We start from the raw sequence: 22702 nt of genomic DNA on the forward strand, positions 1-22702 counted from the left end.
TGCCCACTGATCGGCCCAGGCGCTCAGTCAAATCAGATTAGAAACCATTCGTAGGCCCAGGACATCTTCTCTTTGCTAAAAGGCGAAGACGGGTTTAAACCATGCACACCCTGTTGCATGCAATAAACTTGCAAGTATCAGACGGCGCAAACACCCTGGAGTGAACCGCACACAAAAGGGAAAGGATGCAGCAACAGAGTGCTGCAGCAAAACAATCATAATGCAGCATAACAAAAGTGGTTCTTCCTTAAATCCCAGGATTTAATGCAAGCATTTCAAATATCTGACCATAATTCCCCAACGGCTCACTGCGAACACAGATATAATTAAATAATGCCCATGCTCATCCATTTACCCACTTTAACTCACTGTATCAGGCCAAACATGCAGCATTGCAGCGCTGGTACCTTATTCAGCGTTCTGAAAAAGTACTTGGACCCACAGATTTCTACTGTTTTTGCACACCTCTATAGATCAAAACACATTGTAACGTCAGACAAAGACAACCTGAGTAAAGGCAAAATGCAGTTTTTAGAAGATGATTTCAAGGGGGAAAAAGTAAATATGAATTCCCTTTCTGAGACTGCACACCTGAAGTTTGAACTATCCAAACCAACCTGCCACGATGTGAAAAAGTAATCGCCCCTAACTCTAATCTGCTTCTGCCCACCTTGAAGGCAGCGACTGCCGTGGAGTTTTGTGGTAAATGGAGGAATTTTGGCCAATTCTTATTCGCAGAATTGCTTTAGTTCAGCTACTCTGGAAAGTTTCTGAGCAGGAGGGACCTGTATAACATCTTTGCACAGCATCTCAATGAAATTTAAGTCTAAAATTTATTTTTGGCCTCTTCTAAATCTTGGCTTTTTTTTTTTTTTTTTTTATGCATTCCGAGATGGTCTTGCTGATGCACTCAAGATCCCTGTCCTACAGCAAAACCCAAGTGCATTTGAAATCAAGATCATAACCTGGAGGCTGGACACTTTCTGGAAGGGAGCAGAATTTAATGTACCATCAATCACAGCAAGTTGTTCAAGTGATGCAGAAGCAAAAGGACCCCAGACTATCACACCAGCACCACCATGTTCGGCTGTCTGTATGAGGTTCTTTTTCTGAGATGTGGTGTTAGTTTTATGCCCGATTTAAAGATGACATAGGCCCAAAATATAAACCTAGGTCTCACTATTTCACAGTGCTTGCAGTTCTTTAGATGTTGTTTATGGTTCCTTTGTGACATCCTGCATGAGTCACTAATGAGTGTTTGGAGTAATTTTGGTAGTCCAGCCACTTCTTGGAAGGTTCTCAATTGTTCCATGTTTTCTCCATTTGTGGCTCTCATTGCTATTCGCAGGAGCCCCAAAGCCTCAGAAACTACTTTGGAAACCTTTTTATAACAATAGATCTCAATGAATGCTTTTCTTATCTTTTCTTGAATTTATTTAGATTTGGGCACATGGTGTTGCTTAGACTTTATTGGCCTACTTCCCGATTCTATGTCAGGCAGGTTAGTTTTTTTTTTTCCAGTTTCTTCCCTTTTTCCATAATAAACAAATTATATAAAAATACTTTTTGCATTTACTCAGCTTGTCTTTGATACGAAAGTGCCTTGATGATGTGAAATACGCAAAAAAAGAAGTCATCTAATGGGTTAAATACTTTTCATCACTATGCAAGCAAAAGATAATAGGCTGAAAAATGTACTGTCAAAAACTGTTCTGTTAAACAATCTACAGTGTAATTGTTTGTATTAAACCTAATTATTGTTCTTTTTTTAGTTTGGTATGGCAATATTAAACTAAAAAAAAAACAGATTAAAAAAGGTAAACACGTTTGATAATAGAAAACATGGCATTTTCCCAGCCATGATGGATACAGCATTCCTCAAAAACAAGATTATCCTAACGGGGATTATAGAAAGGGGTGACATTGGAGCCCAATCCTGGTGATTAAATGCACAATGTGAAGCATGTGCACATTTATAATAAACAAAGAGGAATTCTGCATCACAACTGAGGAGTATTTTTTGTTTCTTTACTTCCATTCACAGTTTTCAGCCTATGATCTTTTTTCTGCGCAGTCTGTGGGTTATAAGAAGCCAAAAGTGCCCCTAAAATGAAACCTGTGTTTTTGTGCTGCGTGGTCTTCCCCTGATGTAGGCGGGGTTTGGACTGAGCTTTGCTCATGACAGGGGTGGAAGTTGTTCTCATCTGTAAGCCTGTCAGCAACATATGAACATCAAAGAATACATGATCTCATGTTGAACTTAGCTGTAGAAAAAAAAAACACATTTTAGAAACAATAGTTAAACAGTTTGGGGAAAAAAAAAAAAAAAAAAAAAAAAAAACGTAGAGCAATTTTAATCACTTGTGTGTCCAATAAGTACGATGCTATAGTAAACAACTATCTGAGATGAATGAAACTTGAGAAAATAATTACTTTGAGCTAAAATAATCTAAAATAATGAGACAAATAAATAATTCCCAATTCTCACTGACCGAACCAGACGTGCCGATTCCTTTTTGTAGTCGCCTGCTGGTCCTATATTCTTATTAACTGTCAGAACAACTATTTAGCACTAGGGCTGGGTATCATCTAGGATTCGATACGATTCTCGATACATAGCTCACAATACAATAAGATTCTCGATATAGCTCAGCTTGATTTGATTTGACTGCAATATCGATGTTTAGTACTTTCAAATTAATGCTCAACGTCATTCAATCAACAAAACCAGCCAAATATTATATTTAGGTTCAATTTATTGAACACTGATATATTAACAGGAAAATAAAGTGCATTCGGTTCAATACATTTAACGTATCACAGAAACCAAAAAATGTGCCCAAACATCTGATTTTAGGGCGCTTCTAAAATCCTGACAGCCATTCCGCAAATTTGTCTCACTTGCACTTCATCGCTGTGAAAAGTAATGGTAATAGTGTCCCCTGGGGGTTGGGAGGTATATTGATATTGAAAGCCATAATATCGATATTAAATCGTTTTTAAAAACATCGATATTAATCTTTGTATCGATTTTTATGCACAGCCCTATTCAGCACAGTTTAATCCAACTCTCAGTAAAAAGACGTATGGAAATCCTGATTGGGACATCAACATAACCATATGTCTGAGTAAGTCACATCCTCAATTCTAGAAGCAATTAAAATGAGATACGATTTGTCAAAAGGCAAAAAAAAAAAAAAGTCTAAGGAAACCACATGTGGATGGTGTTTATTTTCATTACCTCTGTCTGGCGAGTGCAGCAGTGTGGCAGAAGAGGAGGAGAGGCGCTTGGTAATGATGGGGTCCGTGTGCTTGGATAAATTCACAGTGGACACTGACCGTCTGTCAGCATCTAGAGTCAGAAATCAGGAAGATAAATCAGTGATAGCAAACAGGAGGAACTGAGAGCTGATGAACCAACAGTCCAAAGCTCTCTACACGCTGGCTAATTTAGGTTAGATCTGGAAAAACTACAAACACCTAAAGCAATAAAGGAGTTAGTTCTGGGTGGAAAGACACGGTCCTTGCCGATAGAAAAAAATCAGGCAACACATGGTGGAACGCTAACCAAATACTAACGACGCCGCTAACGTCGGTCAACAGGTGTACTAATGCTAGTGCTCTAACTCTAGCCGGCTATCTGACACAGAGCCATAATATTCACAGTGGGACGTCAATCCATATCTGCGGTAGAAACTGAAAGCACTCTGCATGTGCTCCAGTCCAGCAAGGTCGAGCGGACAGAGGAAAGCAGACTCGACAAAACCTGAACCAAGACAGGAAGAGAACAGAGAGCAAACGGCAGGTAGAGGTGGGGAGGGGGGGCAGGAGTCAGAGAGAGGTTGAATATGAGAGCCAAAGAGAGACAGAAAGGGAAAGGCAGAGAAGGGTGTGAGTAAGCAGTAACAACAGAAGGCAGCGGACCTGAAAAGTACAAAAATAAACACGGCAGAACAATTCTGACAAGCTGCAGCAGCTGGAAACGGTTCATCAAAAGGAGCCCGCTGACGGGGGCACCAATCAAACAAGGTTCCGAGTTAAAGGTGGGGGGGGGGGGGTAAGCCTGGGTGAGATTTCTGTGGGAGAGCTTGATGTGTTTGTACAGGGCCTGTGCAGCTGTGAGACGTGTCTAAGTACCGGCCGGGATGCTCGGAGCGTTGGTGTGCAGCACTCCTCCCCACGACCAGCGGTTTTGCTTCGGTCTGGTTTTCTGGCTCCTCTCCAGCGTGCGGCGTATCACCGCCTCATGGCGCACCTTCGGTCAGAACAACAGAAACAAAAAATCCTCAATGTGGAAACTTTTTAAACTGAACAAGCTCAACATAATCTGCTATAGTGAGAGATGTTCCAGTTCTCCGAGATGTAGAAAAAGCCTTAAAATAAATGTATATTTTTTAAATAATATGATGAGAATATCATGAAAAGTAGATTTTTTTGCCCCAGTAACTCCATTCAAAAAGTGAACACTTGTATATTATATTCATTGGTTACACACACAGAGTGTTCATTTCTTTTAATTTTGGTGATTATAACTGACAACTAAAGAAAACCCCAAATTCAGAATCTTCAGCAATTTCTAGCTGTTCTGCATTGATTTTTTACAAGATACCGATGTTATGAGGCCATTTTCAAGGCTGTTTGGGCAATAATGCAATCAGCGACTTGAACCCAAATAATTGCATTGTATTTGTGAAAAGGAAATCTACAGCTCATGAGATCATAATAAATGTTTCTGTTGCAATTAAGTGCTATAGTTTTTTTTTGTGTGTGTGTGTGTGTGTGAACTATGTCATAGACTGTGATGGACTGGCAAAGTGTCCACTGTGTAACTGCAGATGGGCACCGGTCCCCCCTCTCCCCTATAGAGACGAGCTGGTATAGACGATGGATGGATGCAAATAAACAATATGGCAGATTTTCATAGTTTCTGGTTTGATAAGGTGAGATGGACACAGATGGGTTGCTGTGGCAACCCCTGAAAGGGAAAAAACTGAAAGAAGAAGAAGGTGGTTGCCACGGTTCATCTCTTACTCTTTGATGAGGCTTGTTCAGCATAAAAAAAAAGCAATGTGTACCCGGTCCTCCTCCTGTTTTTGCCGTCGCTTCTCCTCCACGGCGGCCCGTCGCTTCTCCTCCTTTATCCGCTGCTCCTCCAGCTTCTTCCTCCTCTCCTCCAACTGCTTCTCATAGTGCAGCCGGGCTCGCTCCTCGCGCGCCTGCCACTGGGCCTCCTTGGCAGCTGCGTGCACGTGAACGAACATACAAGTCGGAATTTGACATGCGTTATTAAATTGCCACAGACGTACGGCGACAATGTGAGCGATCAGCGGCACGTTAAGCGAGAATGCCGTAGCTTGCAGGCACAAAGCTCCATGAGCTCCTCACACGGAGCCAGATCTTTGACTTATTTAAAACCTGATCGGCATGTTTAACAAGGAAGCAGCTTTTGACTTTTTGGCCGTCCTAAAACCTGCCTGATGGACGGCCGCATTATGTAAGGTGGAATCCATGGCGACTGGCTTTCACCCTGGATTTTATGTAACATCCAGGGAAACGGGCGCTGCACAGCTGCCAGCCAAGTTGGGCCGCAAAATGTCAGGAGTGAACAAACAAGAACAGCCTGGGGATTCGCTTTACGTTGCCTCAGACATCAATTTCCCTCTAAATACCTTTCAAACACATGAAGATAAAAGAGTGCTCACCATTCTGTTTTTCCTGCTCCTCCCTGCGCTCACGGGCCAGCCTCAGCCTCTCATCAATCTTGTTAAAGAGCAACGAGTCTGCAGCACAGTTTACAAGTACTGTTAGCAAGTCTGCCCTTTAAAAACAGGAGACACTGGCAACTTTTTTCACTAAAATGCTTTTATTTTTAATCAAATGTACCTGTTTTGGTGGCAGCATAACTGCTTGTGTTTCTGCTGGTGGTACGGTTAGGGACGGGAGTGGGCACAGGCGTCCCGGTGGGGGAGAAGGTCTGCCCGGATGCTGAAGACACTCTGCCATCCTCCGACTTATACTGGGAGAAGGATGCTGAGAAGAAAAGCAACAGAGGTGGCGTAAAACAAGGAGGAAAGTGAGAAAAATGAAAAGACCAGGATTCAGCGGGACCAGGAGAACAGAAAACCACTGTTGTAGGTTAAAGCAGTTCATGACTGAAAACTGTTCCAGGACCCTTCATGCAAAGAAGCGGTTCTTATCACCCACAGCTGTAAAAGTCTGACTTCCAAATTACACTCAACATTACTCCCACAGGATGGCGCTTTTCTGTGAAGAAGACACTGAAGTGTGACGAGGCGCTTGGATTAAAATAAAAAGCACTACTTGCGTCTCGTTTTATCCAAACACATTTACACCCACAAAATACCTAACATACATTTTGAATATGCTTCTATGGCCAAACTGACCATGTACACTCTTAACTTTGCCACCAACGCCAAACACACATGTAAACAACGGGATTTCTACAGTCAGAGCAAATGGTTGTAGGACAACATCAGCCGGCGTATTTCTTGAATTCTAGCCCGAGTCGACGAGGCAGATGATGCAGAGTTGAGATCAGAAATATTTAACCAATGAGAATGTCATAAAAGCCGTTTCCAGCCCATTTAAAAAAAAAAAAAAAGAAGAAACCTTGCATTTGATTTTTATTGGTTAGCAAAGTGTTGATTAGAACATAATCGGAACATTTGGTCTTGATGACCAGGCTCTGACTCAAGATAAGTTCTTCTTTCAACCAATTAAGTAAAAGAAGCAAAGCCTACGTTCTACGTCAATTAGATTGCTGTGGGGAAGCTGAAAGACAACCCAACACTACCTTAAAGAAGGTCTGAAGCTAAAGAAGTCAAGACAGAATAATCTCTACGTGTAAAACCTATAAAGTTGTCTGTTATCTGAGATTTGGTTACTACAGCAATAATTGCATTGCTGCGGCGCTCAGTACTGAAGTCATTTTATTATAGAAGTGTTTCTACCTTTGAAAGTGGAAAAATCTAAACGCTCTCACTCATATTTGATCTCTGGGGTAATAATCGAATGATTCCCTGGTTTATTATACTATTGAGTTAGTAATGAGTGCTTTCTGTGTAAATGGTTCTCACTGAGCAAACCTTCCTGGAAAGGAGGAAATGTAAAAGCTGTCTGTTTCAACTTAGACATTTTCTACTTGATGGTTAAATCATTTGAACATGATTGTAATTTTACAAACACAGTGTAAATTTCCATTAAACCTACATTTATTAAACAAACCCAAACTTTAATAAGCTTGTTTGAAAAAAACAAAAAAAAACAAAAACTCCCACACATGATCAAAATATGTAGACCTATAGCATATAAACTACTAAAATATCTAGAACTTTGTTTTTACCACAACTATAAACATTACGAGTGATAAGTCAGAAATCCCTTTAAAATAATTTCAGTGATTTTATGATAGTGGTAGAGGACCTGACCAAAGGAACTGGTTGACTATGACTGATGACTAATATGTGCATGTAATTACAACAATGATTCCTGAGTAGCATTGCCTTGAAGGCATTAATCCTGATTTGTAAATAATTATTCAGTGTTCAAATAAAGCTTCTTTCAACGTATTTTCTCTCGAGTTTCTCAAGCCAGCTGTATTAATGTTAACAATTTTGACGTCTATGAGTTGTTGGCGATGCACAACCTGCGTTAACACAAAAATGCAACGCATTGACCATGTCACCTCTAATTGTGTGTACAGTTCCAATTTACAAAAGGTCTTACATTACACATTATTTCCAGATAACAGCCAACTTCAGGTTTAATAATGTGCCTCAAACAAGAAAACATTAGTGACCGACTTGCAGTTTTTGAGTCAATTATAAAAAAAAAAAAAAAAAAAAAAGTATTTAAAAGTGGAAAGAAAAACATGTTTTATGGAGAGTAGGAAAGATAAGAAGTTGTTCGGAAGCTGCTTTAAGAAAAATAAAAAAATCCCAGAATGATTAACACTGACGAGAATAAACACTTGAATATGATGATGCAGTGTATAAGAACACAGAACCCTATGACAAAAAGAAATTAAATATATACATGATCAGACAGAGCCATGAAGTACAGAGGCGATTTCTCATTTGGACTCCTTCTCACAGTCCAATCGTTAGTCCAAAGTGGCCTAATCCTGCCCACCGCAACGCTACCTGTAGCTAAATATCTCGATGAGATGAGATGAGATTCCCTTTAATAATTCGATTACATTTTCTATTCAAATTTATTTATATAGCGCCAATTAGCAACACACGTCATCTCAAGGGACTTTACAAAGTCTGTTTAATCAAGTCATACAGACAGATTCGTCAAAAAAGTTTTCTATCTAAGGAAACCCAGCAGATCGTATCCAGAGACACAGCATTCACTCCTCCTGAAAGAGCGCGTAGCCACGGTGGACAGTTTGCATTGTCATTGCGTTACAACAATCCCTCATACCGAGCATGCATGTAGCGACAATAGAGATGCATTGGTCAGGCTGTTCCTGACCAATTTCATATTTTCATTAAGGTCTGACGTGTCAGTTCCAGTTGTTAAGGTTGTTTATCACAAAATGAACAGGTAATTAATTTGAGGTATAAGTAGTTTTGAGACCACCTGAAATGAAATTATCCTGATTATCTTCAGGCTGTACAGTGGAATCAGCAGCCAATGTTGCCTTGGAGCAGAAGGGTCCCGGGTTCAAATTTCTGCATGCAGTTTGCATGTTCTCAGCATGAATGTGTGGGCTCTTCCCACGGTCCAAAAACCTCACTGGCTATGCTAATCGCTCGCTCCGACACCGGTCATAGGCATGAATGCAAATGTGGCTGGCTGTTTGTCCTGCGTGTCTCTGTGTTGGCCTGTGAAGGACTGGCAACCTTTCCAGGGTGTACCCTGCCACTCGCTGAATGACTGCTGCAGGTAGGCCCCTGGGTTATACATATATGACTAGAAGACTTTAACAGACATACATGTGAAAGAGGCAAATGTTAGAATTCAACGGATTCCTCCAAGTCAAGCTATAACGACACACTACAGCTCTCTCTCTCTCTCTACCACGTGGCCTTCCTATCTTTTCAGGAACACGGCACCCTGTCTAGTAATTACCTGCAACAAAGCGGAGGAGGAGCAAAGTGCAGATTTCATATCTGACTCCACCAGTGACGGATCTCTGAGGCTGGACACGGTTTCACTGCGTACTTTCGTGTGTCTGGCATGTAGAAGGACATTATGAACCCAATATTGCTGACCCTACAATGGCTTACAAAAAAAAAAAAAACAAAAAAAAAAACACATGAGGTCACAGTTGACAGAGTATAGTATGTCACCGTCTATGGGGCAGCTGCGGAGGTGTGTACACAAGCCTTCACAGGTCGGCCCTGCCTCAGGTGGATGTGGTTATAATGACTATTGTTAGGACTTTGCTCGCACCTGAAATCCATTTTCCTCAAATGAAAGATCTGTTCAAAGAGGAAAGGATCGTTTCCCGCAGCTAAATATTTGACTTGGTATCTGCTGGGAAGTTACTCATTATAAGCTAGACATGACATAAAGGACACTTAAGCTGGAGAGTTGCGTATCTGAGGTCACTACCATGTCTGGCTCAAGCTTTTGCCCCAATAGACAAAGCCGTGTTGAGGTAACTGTACATTTTGAGTTAAATGAGTGTTCATCGTAAATATTCAGTGTAGGATTTTTATGCAACCATACTTCCTACTCCAAGTCCAACACATACTTTAGCAATTTGGAATAACTTACTGCTCTAATTGTATTTAGGCGATAATAGCCAAGACGTTAAAGCGTACAGGGCGTGATGAAACAGTGAGAGAAAAAAAGAAAAAGGGAACACTTGGAAATAACCAGGCAGGGTTTCCAACACTTAGTTCATAAACAAAATCCGTACATTTACAGACTTAAATTTCCTACCGGCATTAATACCAAGGTCAGGCTTTTAACATAAAGCTTGCAATGGATGGACGGCTGGACGGATATTTTGGACATTGGGAACGAAAGTGTGCATAAATAGCAGATTTAAAAATCAAAACAAGTATTACGTCACATTTCTATTGCTTCAAGCCTGACCTTTCACCTGCAGTTAATGCAACCCAAGAACCCAGACGTCTACTTCACACCGGTGCAGCTGGGAAGAGGAGTGTTTTGGGATTCCCTCCTAGACCGGTTAAACCCTGTGACCCGATCTCGGATAAACATAAGACCATGGATTAAAAGATGGATCGGTGTCCTGTGTCAAACCTGATACGCTTATTTTCCAAGTGAAACATAAAAAACATATTTTTGGTATGAAAAGTCTTTTCTGCAAAGAATCAGTGACCATTAACCTTCTCCGGTGGTCTGACCTGCGTTAAGTGTAGCCGTGTACTTTCTCTGAATGTCGCAGGCTGTTGCAGACGTTTCCAGGCCAACAAAAGTCAGACATTAAAAAAAAAAAAAAACATTTGCCTGTGCAAACCCATCGGCTGAGTTAACAGCATTTGCAAAAGCATCCAATCGTCATATTAAGCATTACACAACAGAATCTGCATGTAACCAGGTTCATCCGTCATGCTGCTCTTAACCTTCCAACATATTTTGAAATCTAAAACCTAGAGGTCTGCGTTACGCAATGAACTACATTTACAAATCAGAATAAGGCAGAGCTTCTCAGAAACCCCGGGTACTGAAGGAACCACAACGATCTGGATTCTATCACTCTAGGTGTAAAAACAGAGACACTTAAAAATATGTTTAAGGATGTCTAAATCGATGATGTAAAATGGGTAAGAACACTGCAGTTATTTAAGTTCAAACTTTTTTTGGTGCTTTTCAAATACTTCTGAAGACCTTTGACTCTGTGGTGACATCAGCCATCTTCTACGGTGCAGTTTGTTGGAGCAGCTTACCTACAAGCTGAGTGGAAGCGGTTAGGTAAGCTCATCAGGAGGGCCAGCTCTATCCTAGGATGACCCTCGACCCAGTGTAGGGTGATAGCAGAATGACTCTGGCAAAAATAACAACACTGTTGGGCAATGTCTCCCACCCCATTCACGAAGCTGCTGCAGAGCTGGAGAGCTCCTTCATTGACTGAGTGCTGCACCCTAGACGCACAAAGCAGCGTTAGCGCAGATCCTTCCTGCGGGCAGCTGTTAAGACTTCACAGCCATTACTGCTCCCAACAAACTCATTAAGATTTTACATCCCTGTTGTTTTTGCAGGTTTTTTTCGTTATTGTAAATAGTTTACGCATAAATAAACATACTAGTTTTGCAGTTTCCCACTTCTTTATTTTTTTCAGTATGCTGTTTTTGACAGCTGTACGGTACTTTTATACTTTAACCCTTGTATGTCTCTGCATGCTTTCAGTTGTGTTTCACTTTGCTGCAGGTACACCTGCATTTCCCAACAGGGAGACAGTAAAGGATATTTCTATTCTACTCTATGTCTGAATATTGCATTTTGGTGCATATGACTTTGAACAAACAGTAAAAGAAGAAAGACGCTTTTTCCTCATTTCTTGAAAAGTTCCATTTTTGTATACCCCCTCCCCCCCCCTCCCCCGACAGTCAAAATATAATATTGTAATGTATGTAAAAACAAAAAAAAAACTATCCAAAGGATAAGAAGATATTTGTGGACTAAAAGTATAATGCAGAAAAGACAAAGTCCAAGTCCCTTTTTAACTTCTGACCATAAAAAAATCTAACCTTGTGCCCTTTCACTTTTCTTATCCACATTTCTTATCTACGTCTATTGCTTGATAAAAATACAAGGGAACTGTATATATCACGTTTCCGCTAAGAGGTAAAAGTTCAAGGCTTTACCTGATTTTTTCATAATTTCAGATGTGTTCATCCAAAGGAGGGACCTGGGACCCTGCCTGGTCTGTCCTCTGGGCTGAAAGCAGGGTTTCTACTTCCTGAAAACATTCTTCGCGGCAGAATCTGGGCTCAACGTCAGCAGTCCAGGTAGAAGCCAAAAGGGCAGCAGTTTCATCCTGCTCTTTCTAAATTAGATTGAAAACTGAGCGAGGTCAGTCGATGTCATCGCTATTGACTCTCCGGTTCCCATCCTTTTGTCTGAGCGTGCATGTGCGTGCACGTGTTTATGTGCTTTGCATGAATGTGTGTGACAGAGAGTGAGATATAAGTGAGTGTGACTGTTTAATCTGCCCCTCCCTCCTCCAGCGCTCTGTGTCTGTCTCTCTGCACGACCTCCCCGCCCCCCAGTCAATCTGCATTCATCGCCAGTCAGATTAAACGGTCAGAGTTGGCGATTAATGCTCTGCCGTCCAGGCCAGTGGGTAACACGCAGGCACAGTGTGCAGCTCCTTCCTTCCCTGCAGCCTGAGAGGATTAGCTGCTGCTAATGCTAAGCCAAACTGTAACCTCCAACCACCGGAGAGGCAAAAGGGGGCAGGGTTGGAGGCATTCCTTTATAGCTCTAGGATGGGCATTCGAGTCTAGATGCAACAAAGGTGCAACAACAGAGGCTTTCATGTTGTTGCCGTCCATGCTGCATTCGCTGCGCAGAGAAGACATTTTTCAGCTCAAATGTAAGAATGAGTTCTGGGGTGTCATAAACAGCAACATCCAGCCAAAGACAACAAACTGATTGAAGATTGACCATCTTAATTTTGTCAAGACCTTTCTCAGAGGTTTTATTGTTACTTTCTTATGAATAGTATAATAGCAGGAAGTGTAACTGAATACAACTACATTCTTAGACTTTTGAGATGTCTACAAACTTTGTGACACTTGAGTTACCTGCCACACAACTACATTAAGGGTCCACCCCCCCAATCCCCCACTGTATTATAGGCCTGGTGGGCCACCAGATGTTTGAGAGCAATGTAAAATGCTCAGGTCAGTAAAGCTCCTGTATCTGCAGTAGTGAAGTAGTAAACCTTCCGGACAACATAGGCTAATGCTAGCTGTTATTAGCTTGACGTAAATGGACAGCCCAATCAGCAGTTTTCTGGGGAAACCCTGTAACATTTGCTAATATTCTGGGAAATCAACTACAAAAAGAGTTAAAACTGTCAAAATACAATGAATGAAGAGATTTAAGCTATAGCCTCCGATTCAAACATGCAGTTCCTATCAAAAGTATTTATACACCTTATACATTTTAAACAATTTTTTTTACCTATGTTACAGCCCCAAACTCCAGTGTACCATATTGGGATTCGATGTGACTGACCAAAGCAAAGTAGTGCATCATTGTAAATTGGGCGAATAATCTTTCCTTTTCTAACAACGTTTTGCTGCAATTAACTGCAAGTGTTTTGGGGAGGAATTGAAACATTTGTCCATTCTTCTTTGTAGAATAAAGGAGCTCAGTCCAAGGATGGACATTTGATAAAAAGCAGTTTTCAAGCTTTGCTATAGATTCTTATCTGAACTCAGGTCTGGAATTTGACTAAGCCATTCCAACACAGAAATTTGTAAGATCCAAATTACTCTGCCGAAGCTCTGGCAGTGTGTTTAGGGTCATCCTGATGGAGAGTGAACGTCTGATGAAAAAAGCCTGCCCACAGAATGGTGCTGCTACCCAGAGAACAAAAAGGGAAAAAGTAATAATTTACAATCAATATTTTAAAAAGGTACAAGCCATCGTTAACATTTCTTATTAAACAGTGTTACTGCCTTATACACTCTCTGGTTTCAGAGTTATAAAATATTTAAGTCACTGAATAAATCATTCTTCCTTGTTTTACAGTCTCCCAGCTGTCCTCTAACCGCAAATTTCAGCACAAGCAGAAACCGGTGCATAGCTGTCATTCCAGCGCCTTTCTAAAAAGAAACACCAGAAACGCTTAATTTTTGAAGACCTGCCAATTTTAAGGGGAAAGTCCCAGCTCTGCACGTTTCTTACGGCTGTGATTGCAGTCATAGGCGGGCGTGTTGACAGACCTCTGCTTACTAACGCGTTACAGCCACATACACGAGTGAAGCGAAATGCACCCTCGCTCTCAACTCTGCTGTCCTTGTCCTGACTCAGTCTTGCATCCTCAGCTATTTTTTTTTCTTGCACAAACAGTCAAGTCTGCTGTCCATTATCAGAGGCCCATACTGCACATACAGGGTCTGCAAAGCGCAGGCTGATCCAAACCATGTTTACCCATAAAGCACAGTGCAGCAAGACACCTTACTCGCAGTATAAGCCATACTGTAAAAGAAATTCACAAAACTTTAGTGCGTCACATTTTCAGAGCATCTGCAGCTCTGACTCTCTGGGGCATGCCTAAAGTTCAATACCTCAGCTCAATTTTAAACTCTCTGTCCTAGATAATGTCCTTAACTTAGATACATTTATGCACACCCGAACTTACAGGATGACGCTAGACACCTGTCCGTCTCGTTTCCCTCATACCTCGTTTCTGCTTCCTGCCAGCCTCCCTCCGTCTCTTTACCTCCTCTTCCTCAGTGATGGTAAAGAGCGGTTGTATCGTCAGCCGACTGCCTCTCCTCCTCAGCTTCCACTTGTCTCTGGATGAGCCACTTCCTCCGCCTCCTCCTCCTGCTGCTGCTGCTGCTTTCTGTGCTTTCCTATCCGGCATCGCCTGCCCTGTTGCGACCGCTCGAGCCCCCAGGCTAACTCGCCCGAGCCCTGCCCATCCCACCCCCCATTCACAGTGGGTAGGGAATTGTTCCGGAGGGCTCCGGAGGTCGGGGTCACCCCTAAAGGCTCTCTTCTTCCGGAAGATGCGGGGATCTTACAGAAAAACACTAGCTGCCATCTTCGTCAGGCTACTTTTGAAGCTAAAAGACTACGCAAACGACACAAAAAAGAAAAGAGGTAATGCTGGGGAGAGCCAAAGAAAGGCAAAAATGATGAGTCAAGTCCAAGCCCAATGCAGTGGCAGAGGAAGGAGCGAGAAGCAGACAAACAGCCTGGCATAGAGAGAGAGAGTGAGGATGAGGATGAGCGCTTGTGGCTTAGAAAAGAAGACTTAATCCACAAGAGGGGCTCGATGGAGGTCTGTAAGAACCTCACAGCTGACTCCTGCGCTCCTCAGGAGGATGCAACCTCTGCTGCGACCCCCTCCCACCACACAAACACACACACTAAGTCTAATCTAGAAATGTGTCAGTAGAATTACATCACAGGGCATTTCCTTCTACTGTACCAAGAAGCACACACAGGGAGGAGAGGGATAAAAAGAGGTCAGGGGGAGCTGATAAAATATTCAGTGCAGATCCAGTAGTGGAAGGTGAGCCGGAACATCGTAATGGGTTTCCCTGACAACAGCGGCACGTGGACCGGTGACACAGCGAAGGAGGTGACAGGTGGACGTCAGCGCAACGCACACCGCTGCTGATGCCGACACTCGAAATCAAGTAACGCAGCACCATCACTCTGGGAGGCCTCCAGAGAGCGCATGGTTTACGGCACCCCACCCAAAGCCTCCATTTAAAGAGAAATCAGATTATTTTTCTGCAATGTAAACCGGCGATGGGTTGATTACTGGTGGCACGTTACGCTTGATTGGTTTGGGTATATTAGAACGATTTGTTTCATGTTCCCACAACACTCGAGGGTCCAACACATTTGGCCTATTCCTATGGAGCTAAATCGGAGTCATAAAGTTTGTACAAAAACCAAAAAATGTTTCGATACAGAAACAAAACATGTTGAACCTGAAAAAAAGTTGGATTTTCAGTTTAAAACCTTTTTTTCTATTTAAATTTTTTTTCTTGAGCAATCTTTACTATATAAACTATATTTATGTAGCCTTCCCCCTCTCAAAAAAAGACATGCAAGCAAAATTTTAAAAACATGCTTTTCATGGATGCCAATGAAAAATATATATATAAAAAAATTACATTTTGCAACATTATTTACCATATATGGAAGGGATGACCATCCTTAGCACGATGTGACAAAATGTGATTAAAAGATGGTTTTGACATTCTTCTCTTTGTCCAAAGTCATCTAAAGCTCAGATATATGTTCTTATTCCTTCCTATTTGTTTATATTTGTTTTTTGGGACACAAAAATAGCTGGGAGCTAATCTGGTGTTGCACATAAAATGGTGATATTTATGAGCTGTACATTGTCCCTTTAAATTGTAAAGTGAAAGCAGCGTTACAGTAAGCAGGACCAAATTTTAAACTGTGTGTCCCTTTATATCATAAATTTGCCTCGATAGGATAGAGTATATCTAAAAACGACATTAAAAGCCAAAGATGCACTATTTTTAATTAAACATAAACATGGAAGGGAGGACAACAAAGGTGCTATAGTTACAGAAGGCCACATCTCAAAAGTAAAAAATCTTACCGATAAGGGTGCAAACAGTCTACACACGCTTCGCTGTCGGTGTTTGTCTGTGCGTTAAGATTTCATACTTAACAAGCTTCAAACGCAAAGACCAAAGCAGCCAGCAAAATAGTTTTGAAACTCAAACTCAGCCAGGAGCCAAGAAAGAAAGCAGCATGATAATTAAAATAACTCAAAACAAGTCTATTTTTTACTGTGCACAGCCTTAGAGTTTCTAATATAGAGCATTGGAAAAGTAATCACACCCCTTAAACTTTTCCAAATTTTTTTGATGTTGCAACCACAAACTTAAATGTATTTTATTTATATTTTATTTACTCTGAAACCCTGAAATGAAATCAAGTGCCAATTCAGAAGTCCCCCAAATTAAGGAAATACCGTCCACGCGAGGGTAATTTATTACCAGGACGGTTACAACTGCTCTGTGGAGGTTTAAGAGGCTTGTTGGAGAACTGACAGGGTGACTCTGGAGGAGCTGCAGAGAGCTACAGCTCGGGTACAGCAGTTTATCAAAAGGTGCAGCTATCAGTTGTGAAATCCACAAATCTGGTCATGATAAATAAGTGGCAAGATGAAAGCCATATGAAGTCATTTCTCTATTTTGCTGTAAACCATATAGAAGGTGAAACTGAAATGTTTGGCCCTTGAGCAAAATGCATATAAGAGGGAAACAAACAACGCACATCATGGTGAAATGTGCTGGTGGCAACATTATGGTGCATTTAAATTCTAGCAGGGCGATTTTTAAAATGCAACCAGGTACAGTGTGAGGGTTTAGATCAAACAACAATAATGTGTAAGAATGGCCCAGCCAAAGTCCAGACCTAATTATAATTGAGTTGGAGCTATTTTAATAAGAAGATGAGTAAAACAGGTACCTTCTGGTCACACAAAGCCAACAGAGACATACCCCAACTGACTTGCAGATGCAGCAAAAGGTAGTCTTACAAAGTATCAACTCAGGGTTACTGAAAGTATATGCACCTCATTTCTTCTGGGTTATTATTTATGTAAAAAAAAAAAAAAAAAAAAAAAAAAACTAAAACTACCCTTCCCTTTCTTTCCACTTCACAATCATGCGTTACTTTGTTGCATATCAGATCTCAATATACAAAACTGACATTTATGCTTATAACAACACATGTGTTACACCCCTTGAAACAGAAGTTTCAAAGGGTGTGAATACTTAGCTTAATCACTCGTAGGCCATTGGCGCTATTTATTTAATATCCTATTTAAAAAGGACTTTTTCAATAAAAAAAAAAAAAAAAAAGATCTAAAGGAATTCAAGCCGAGATCTGCTGCCTCATCTCCTCAGAGAGCAATGTGATCTTTGTCCCCCCAGGACTCAGCAGTGCTGTAAGCCTACACCTGACTTTAACGTGATAGGCTTTGCTACACGCCCTTCTCACACAGATTCAGTAGCGCAATCAGGCACCAGCAGGACTTAAACATTCAGATCAAATAGGTATTTACAGTTTATTGTTGGCTGTATCGGTACTGCATGTCAACAAATTAAATACTAATATTTAAGTATTCATTTATTTCCAGTATTTCTACAGTGAGCAGGCCTTAAGAATGGAACCATAAACTGAAAGACAAAAGGGAAAGAAAAAAGACGCTAGGAAGAAAAAACGAAGACAGAGCACAAGGAAGGGGGGTAGATGGGAAGGAGGAGGGAAGGATGAAGGGAAGGACAGATACAAGGAAGGGGGTATGGCACAGAAAAGGAAATAAATTAACAAGAAAGGGGAAAAAGAGGATAGAAAGGTACAATCAAAGAAAGAAAAGACAGAAATGAAAAGGGAGGAAAGAAAGAAAAGATGGAAAGACACATTGAATGAAATGAAGGAAGTGAGGTAGGTAGGACACCATGAATAAGGGAAGGAAGGTAGAAAGTGATATAGGAAGGAAGGGAGGGCAAAGGAAGGAGGGACACAAAGAGTGAAGGACAAAATAATGGACAAGACATTTAAACAATAAAATCTGGAAATATAAATATTTTTCTTTATAGCATTTTCCTTCTCCATACTTATCCAGATCTGGAAAACACTGAAATCAAATCCCACTTATTTGATGTCCTGCAACCTGTAGCTGCATCCCTGCTCCAACATCCACGTTTCCGTCAGCTCTGCAGAGGCCTGGTGACGATGTAGGCATGTTGGCGAAGGGACGCAGCTAAACTGTAAACAACAACCAGTAAACTACACTTCCCCTGGGGAAAAGTACAGATTTTTAGCACAAAAACTAGTAAAATTTTAGCTTGTAATACATGCTAAATAATGGATAACATCAAATCAGGTTTGGGGGCTTTATTACCGCATCATCTTTAGAGTAAAAGTTGCTGTAGTTCAGTAGGCATGGGGTGGCCTGAGGTTTTCACAACATGCAGATAGAGTAAAAATACAACTTCATTAAATCTCTGTATTTACATAAAAAAGTACCTAGTCGTGATCTAATTGTTTTAATCTAAAACAGAGAAGCAGTGTGTCTCACCACAAATGTCATTATGGCTACATTATAACAATAAAGACACTTAATAAGTATTCCTCATGTTGCTAAAACAGTATATCAAAAATAATACTTTTATTATTATACATACCAATTAATATTTTAATACTAAGTAACACTTTTTTTTTTAAATCACTGACTTCCAGTGCTCAGCAGTAGCTTGTGGGTAAAGTGTGAGAAAAATGAACTCTTTCAAGCATTTTCTTTTTCTGGGATTTTATTAAAAGAACCTGAGGGTTATAGCAGCTTTAGAGCTGTATGTTTTTTTAAAACCTGGTATATCAATCATCAAAATGGATGAAAACTGTCTATTAACAAAAAGGTAACAAAAATAACGGCTATATTCTCAGATAGTTACGGTCTAACTGCAGGGTAAGCTGCCCTGGGCTGTTCCTGATGCTCGAAATCAAAATAGCAAAAAAATGTGATCATTTAATGCATGTTGGGCTCATCTTCTTTTTTTACTTCATATCTTATAAGTCATGAGAAAAAAATGTATACTTTTGAAAATAAACACTGAGCTAGAGACTTACACCAAAGAATGGCTTGTCTACAAATCAAAGGGGATTATCTTGTTAGTCACTCATGTAGCTTTCATGCAGTTTTGCAGGAACAGAGATTTTTCTACACAATCACTGATTTTTTTAAAGACTGATTTCAGCGCCTTCCACCGCCCTCCGTCTGTCGAACGACACATATCTCATTCTTCATCTTAGTAGTGATCCATCAAACTTATTTTTTCTTTACAAAGGATAAAAACAGACATAAACAACATACATGCAAATGTTAAACTAAATGAAGAAACAACATAACTAGACTACTGGGTGGGTGGGTGGTTGATTATAAAAATCATTACAGGAAATGCAAAGATGTATAGATTCATCTTGAAACATGAAGACAGCTTATGATGTAAGACTGAAGAATGACCGACATCAAAAACTAACAAATAAAACAAATAAGAGGGTTGATGGGGCAATAGAGGCACTTTGAGTTTTTCTGGATGTATCACATAATCAGCAATGAGCACTCCGATGTTCCTCAGGGAGAGAGATATAAATTAACTGAAAGCCTCGCAAGTCTCTTGATTTCTTCACTGGCAATGCAGATAATAATAAAAAAAAAAAAATTATAACACAAAACATTTAATTTACCCCATCAAAAAAGCAGTTTTACAGCCATGTTTGCTTTTGGTAGTTTACTGAACCTACTTCCAAGTGGCGCCAGCAGAACATCAGGGTTACCTTCCAAGAGAAGCTGCACAATTTCCGTCACGTGCACAGATTGCTAATCCGCCGTTGGCCGGTTACTGGTATCGATTGTCCGGTAACGGTTCCAAAAACTCCATCGTATCATTTTTACTTATAGAGGCCAGAGAAAATGCCAGAGCCACAATGCCAAACAGCACTGTGGTGCGGCTCCACCCTGCCAACAAGCTCGCCATACAGGCGACTACTCTACGTTTACTCTACGAGAAAGACAAATTCAAGTGCCTGGAAATATTTCCTGGTGATGATTTGGAGACTAAAGAAGCGCCACCCATTAGTTTAAAAAAACTACAGTTGGCAAGCTATACAAGCAGCACGTCTGCAGGTTTGTTATCAGACAAGATGGACCAGCTAACATCCGCTTGGCAGACTCCCAAGTGTTTTCCTACAGAGCAGTCGAGCAAAAAAAAAAAAAAAAAAGGGACAATATGCTGTGCTGGAAGCACTTGAAAATAACTACATTTGGTATTTAATCTAGAGTTTGCACAATATTGAAAAAACAACAACATCATAATATCGTTGCTGAATGTTGCAACGATTATATAAATATCAATTAACCTATATTCCTCCTTGTGGTTTCTTTTTCATCCCCATCCATCTCCCTGAGCTTTAATGTCGCACCTACTGAAATCTATTTAAGATGTGGACATAAAAGGCTAGAAAAGTTCATCCAAACGGCTAAACATGTTATTTTCAAGCAAACTATGAACGCATGGCACCTGAAACATCGCAGGCGAGCAAACGCTGCATCCAGTTCGTTTAAACTGGTGCTGATCAGCAATTTCTAACCACTACCGAAACTTAGACTTAGACAACTTTATTGTCTATTGTCTAAGCAAGAATTCAGCGGAAGAGGATGCTGGGAATTTGACAATCAGTATTTTAGGTTATTCCAGCAGAACTGGGAATATTTGTTGCTAGTCCGTGTCAAATAAAAGCAGCCGGACGGATCCTGTTTCACTTTTTTTAATGTTTGCTTGGACTGGGTTCTCCAGAATCGGAGGATCTCCCGGCGATGACATTGATTCTGTAAAGTAACCCTCCAGTCACGAAACACTGCATTACAGAGGACATGACAAAGCCAGATCCCAATCAGGGCAGGTAGTACTGTACACCAACAATAGATAAAAAACAACACCTGCCCAGTTCTTATTAAGATGGAGGGGCGTGGCTACCTGGAGGGGAAAGAAAAAAAAGTTCCTCTTATGTTTCCTTTCAAGTATCAACAGAGCTCGTTTTGCGTAAATCAAAACGGATTTATACAAGATGTTTTACTTTAATTCATCTCCTGTATCACCGTACCAATAGATCCTGAATTAATAATAGCAACACTGGTATCAGGACCCAAATAATAATAATAATTATTATTTTTTAAAGCATCCTCTATCCGACGGAAAGGAAATTAGCAGCAAGTCTAATTTAAAGGTAGCGATTTTCACAGCCCTTCGTCTCATCCGCTGCCGTGAGAAACAACAAGCCTCCGTTCATCCCCGTGAATCCACCTGTCGCACGCGCTGACAGGGGACCGGCTGACAAAATGTCAGCAACAGGTGTTTTTGGTCGGGACAGCGGGAGCGCACAAATGTCCTTCGGCGACAAATAAACCAAAAGTTCAACCAAAGAGAGAGAGAAGAACGGGCCGTGTTAAAGTAAAGAGGGTGAAAAAAAAAAAAAATAAGCAACCGGTCGGTTGAGTTGGTTGATTGTTAATCCTATTCCCGTGACCGACCCGGTGGAGAACTCGGGTTTCCCTCTGATTCGGAGTTTAAAAACGAGAGAGAAAAGACGAGAAAAATGGAGATTGGAGAAGGCTCAGGTGAGCGCTGCGCCACGGCTCAGACGCGGTCGCCGCTCCGAGCCTGGAAACATTTCAGTTCCAAGCCGCCTCGGTACGAGAGCTCACCTTGGGACTCCGTAGGAGAGGTGTCGCTGCCATCCTGCTCCGCCATTTCTCCTGACGTCAGCTGAGAGGGATCATCAGCAGCCGGAACCAGAGGGACCTGATCCCGACACGGAGCCGCGGCGAGAAGGGGGGCCCCTCCCTCCGACAGGTAGACTAGCTCCAGCCAGCGGAGAGGAATGATGCCGGCTACAGATAATAAATATGCGTAAAGTCGATTGATATGATTCTTTGTGCAAAAAAACTTTTGAATTTATAGATCTTATTTTAGACTTTCTTAAAGTATTCTAAAAGGTCAGAGATGACATACGTACACGATTTACTGTAAATGGAGAAACAGCTGAGGGAATAAATCTTTATTTAACCAGCCTTTTGTAGATATTTTAGGAAGAGAAGGGAGCAGGTGGAATTCCTCTGTTGTGGATTCAACGCACAATATATTATGGCGCCATCTGGTGGCCAGTAGAGGTCACTACAGATAACCCAGATCTGTATCGCTCATTTCTATGCCCAGTCAACTGAGGGTCCGATACATAGCAACTGCCTAATGACACTGTTGGTTATCTAATTTGAAACTTTCACTTTGATTTAAAAGTATATATTTTTTAAGGAATATGGAATGCAATTTATCATCTACAAATTCAATGTCTGAAAAAACTTGATCAAACCTCAACTAGAGGGGGACTAAGGGTAGGTTCATACGGTGCAGAACAAGGGGCTCAACTAAGAGACTCGTGACATCATTCATGCAAG

At 41.0% G+C, this 22702-nt stretch overlaps 1 protein-coding gene across 11 annotated transcripts in view; it reads right to left on the reverse strand.

Annotated features, from left to right (window-relative positions):
• The window catches only part of si:ch73-217b7.1 (ensconsin), a 31928-nt gene extending 9842 nt beyond the window's left edge, over positions 1-22086 (reverse strand). For 5 of the 11 annotated variants that reach the window (XM_036147506.1, XM_036147507.1, XM_036147504.1 and 2 more), the window contains exons 1-8: positions 21953-22086; positions 5884-6030; positions 5703-5780; positions 5076-5239; positions 4138-4255; positions 3665-3766; positions 3242-3352; positions 2117-2212 (exon numbers count right to left, since the gene is read on the reverse strand). In XM_036147506.1, the coding sequence (XP_036003399.1) occupies positions 2117-2212; positions 3242-3352; positions 3665-3766; positions 4138-4255; positions 5076-5239; positions 5703-5780; positions 5884-6030; positions 21953-21998 (862 nt within the window). In that variant the 5' untranslated portion in view covers positions 21999-22086. Of the gene's footprint in view, positions 1-2116; positions 2213-3241; positions 3353-3664; positions 3767-4137; positions 4256-5075; positions 5240-5702; positions 5781-5883; positions 6031-11810; positions 12132-14361; positions 15037-21952 lie in introns of those variants that run through there. The other 6 variants (XM_036147511.1, XM_036147510.1, XM_036147502.1 and 3 more) reach the window with 5 other exon arrangements.
• Positions 22087-22702: the final 616 nt, after the last annotated feature.

The sequence above is a fragment of the Fundulus heteroclitus genome, chromosome 15 (assembly GCF_011125445.2).
Source record: "Fundulus heteroclitus isolate FHET01 chromosome 15, MU-UCD_Fhet_4.1, whole genome shotgun sequence".
NCBI classification, from domain to species: domain Eukaryota; kingdom Metazoa; phylum Chordata; class Actinopteri; order Cyprinodontiformes; family Fundulidae; genus Fundulus; species Fundulus heteroclitus.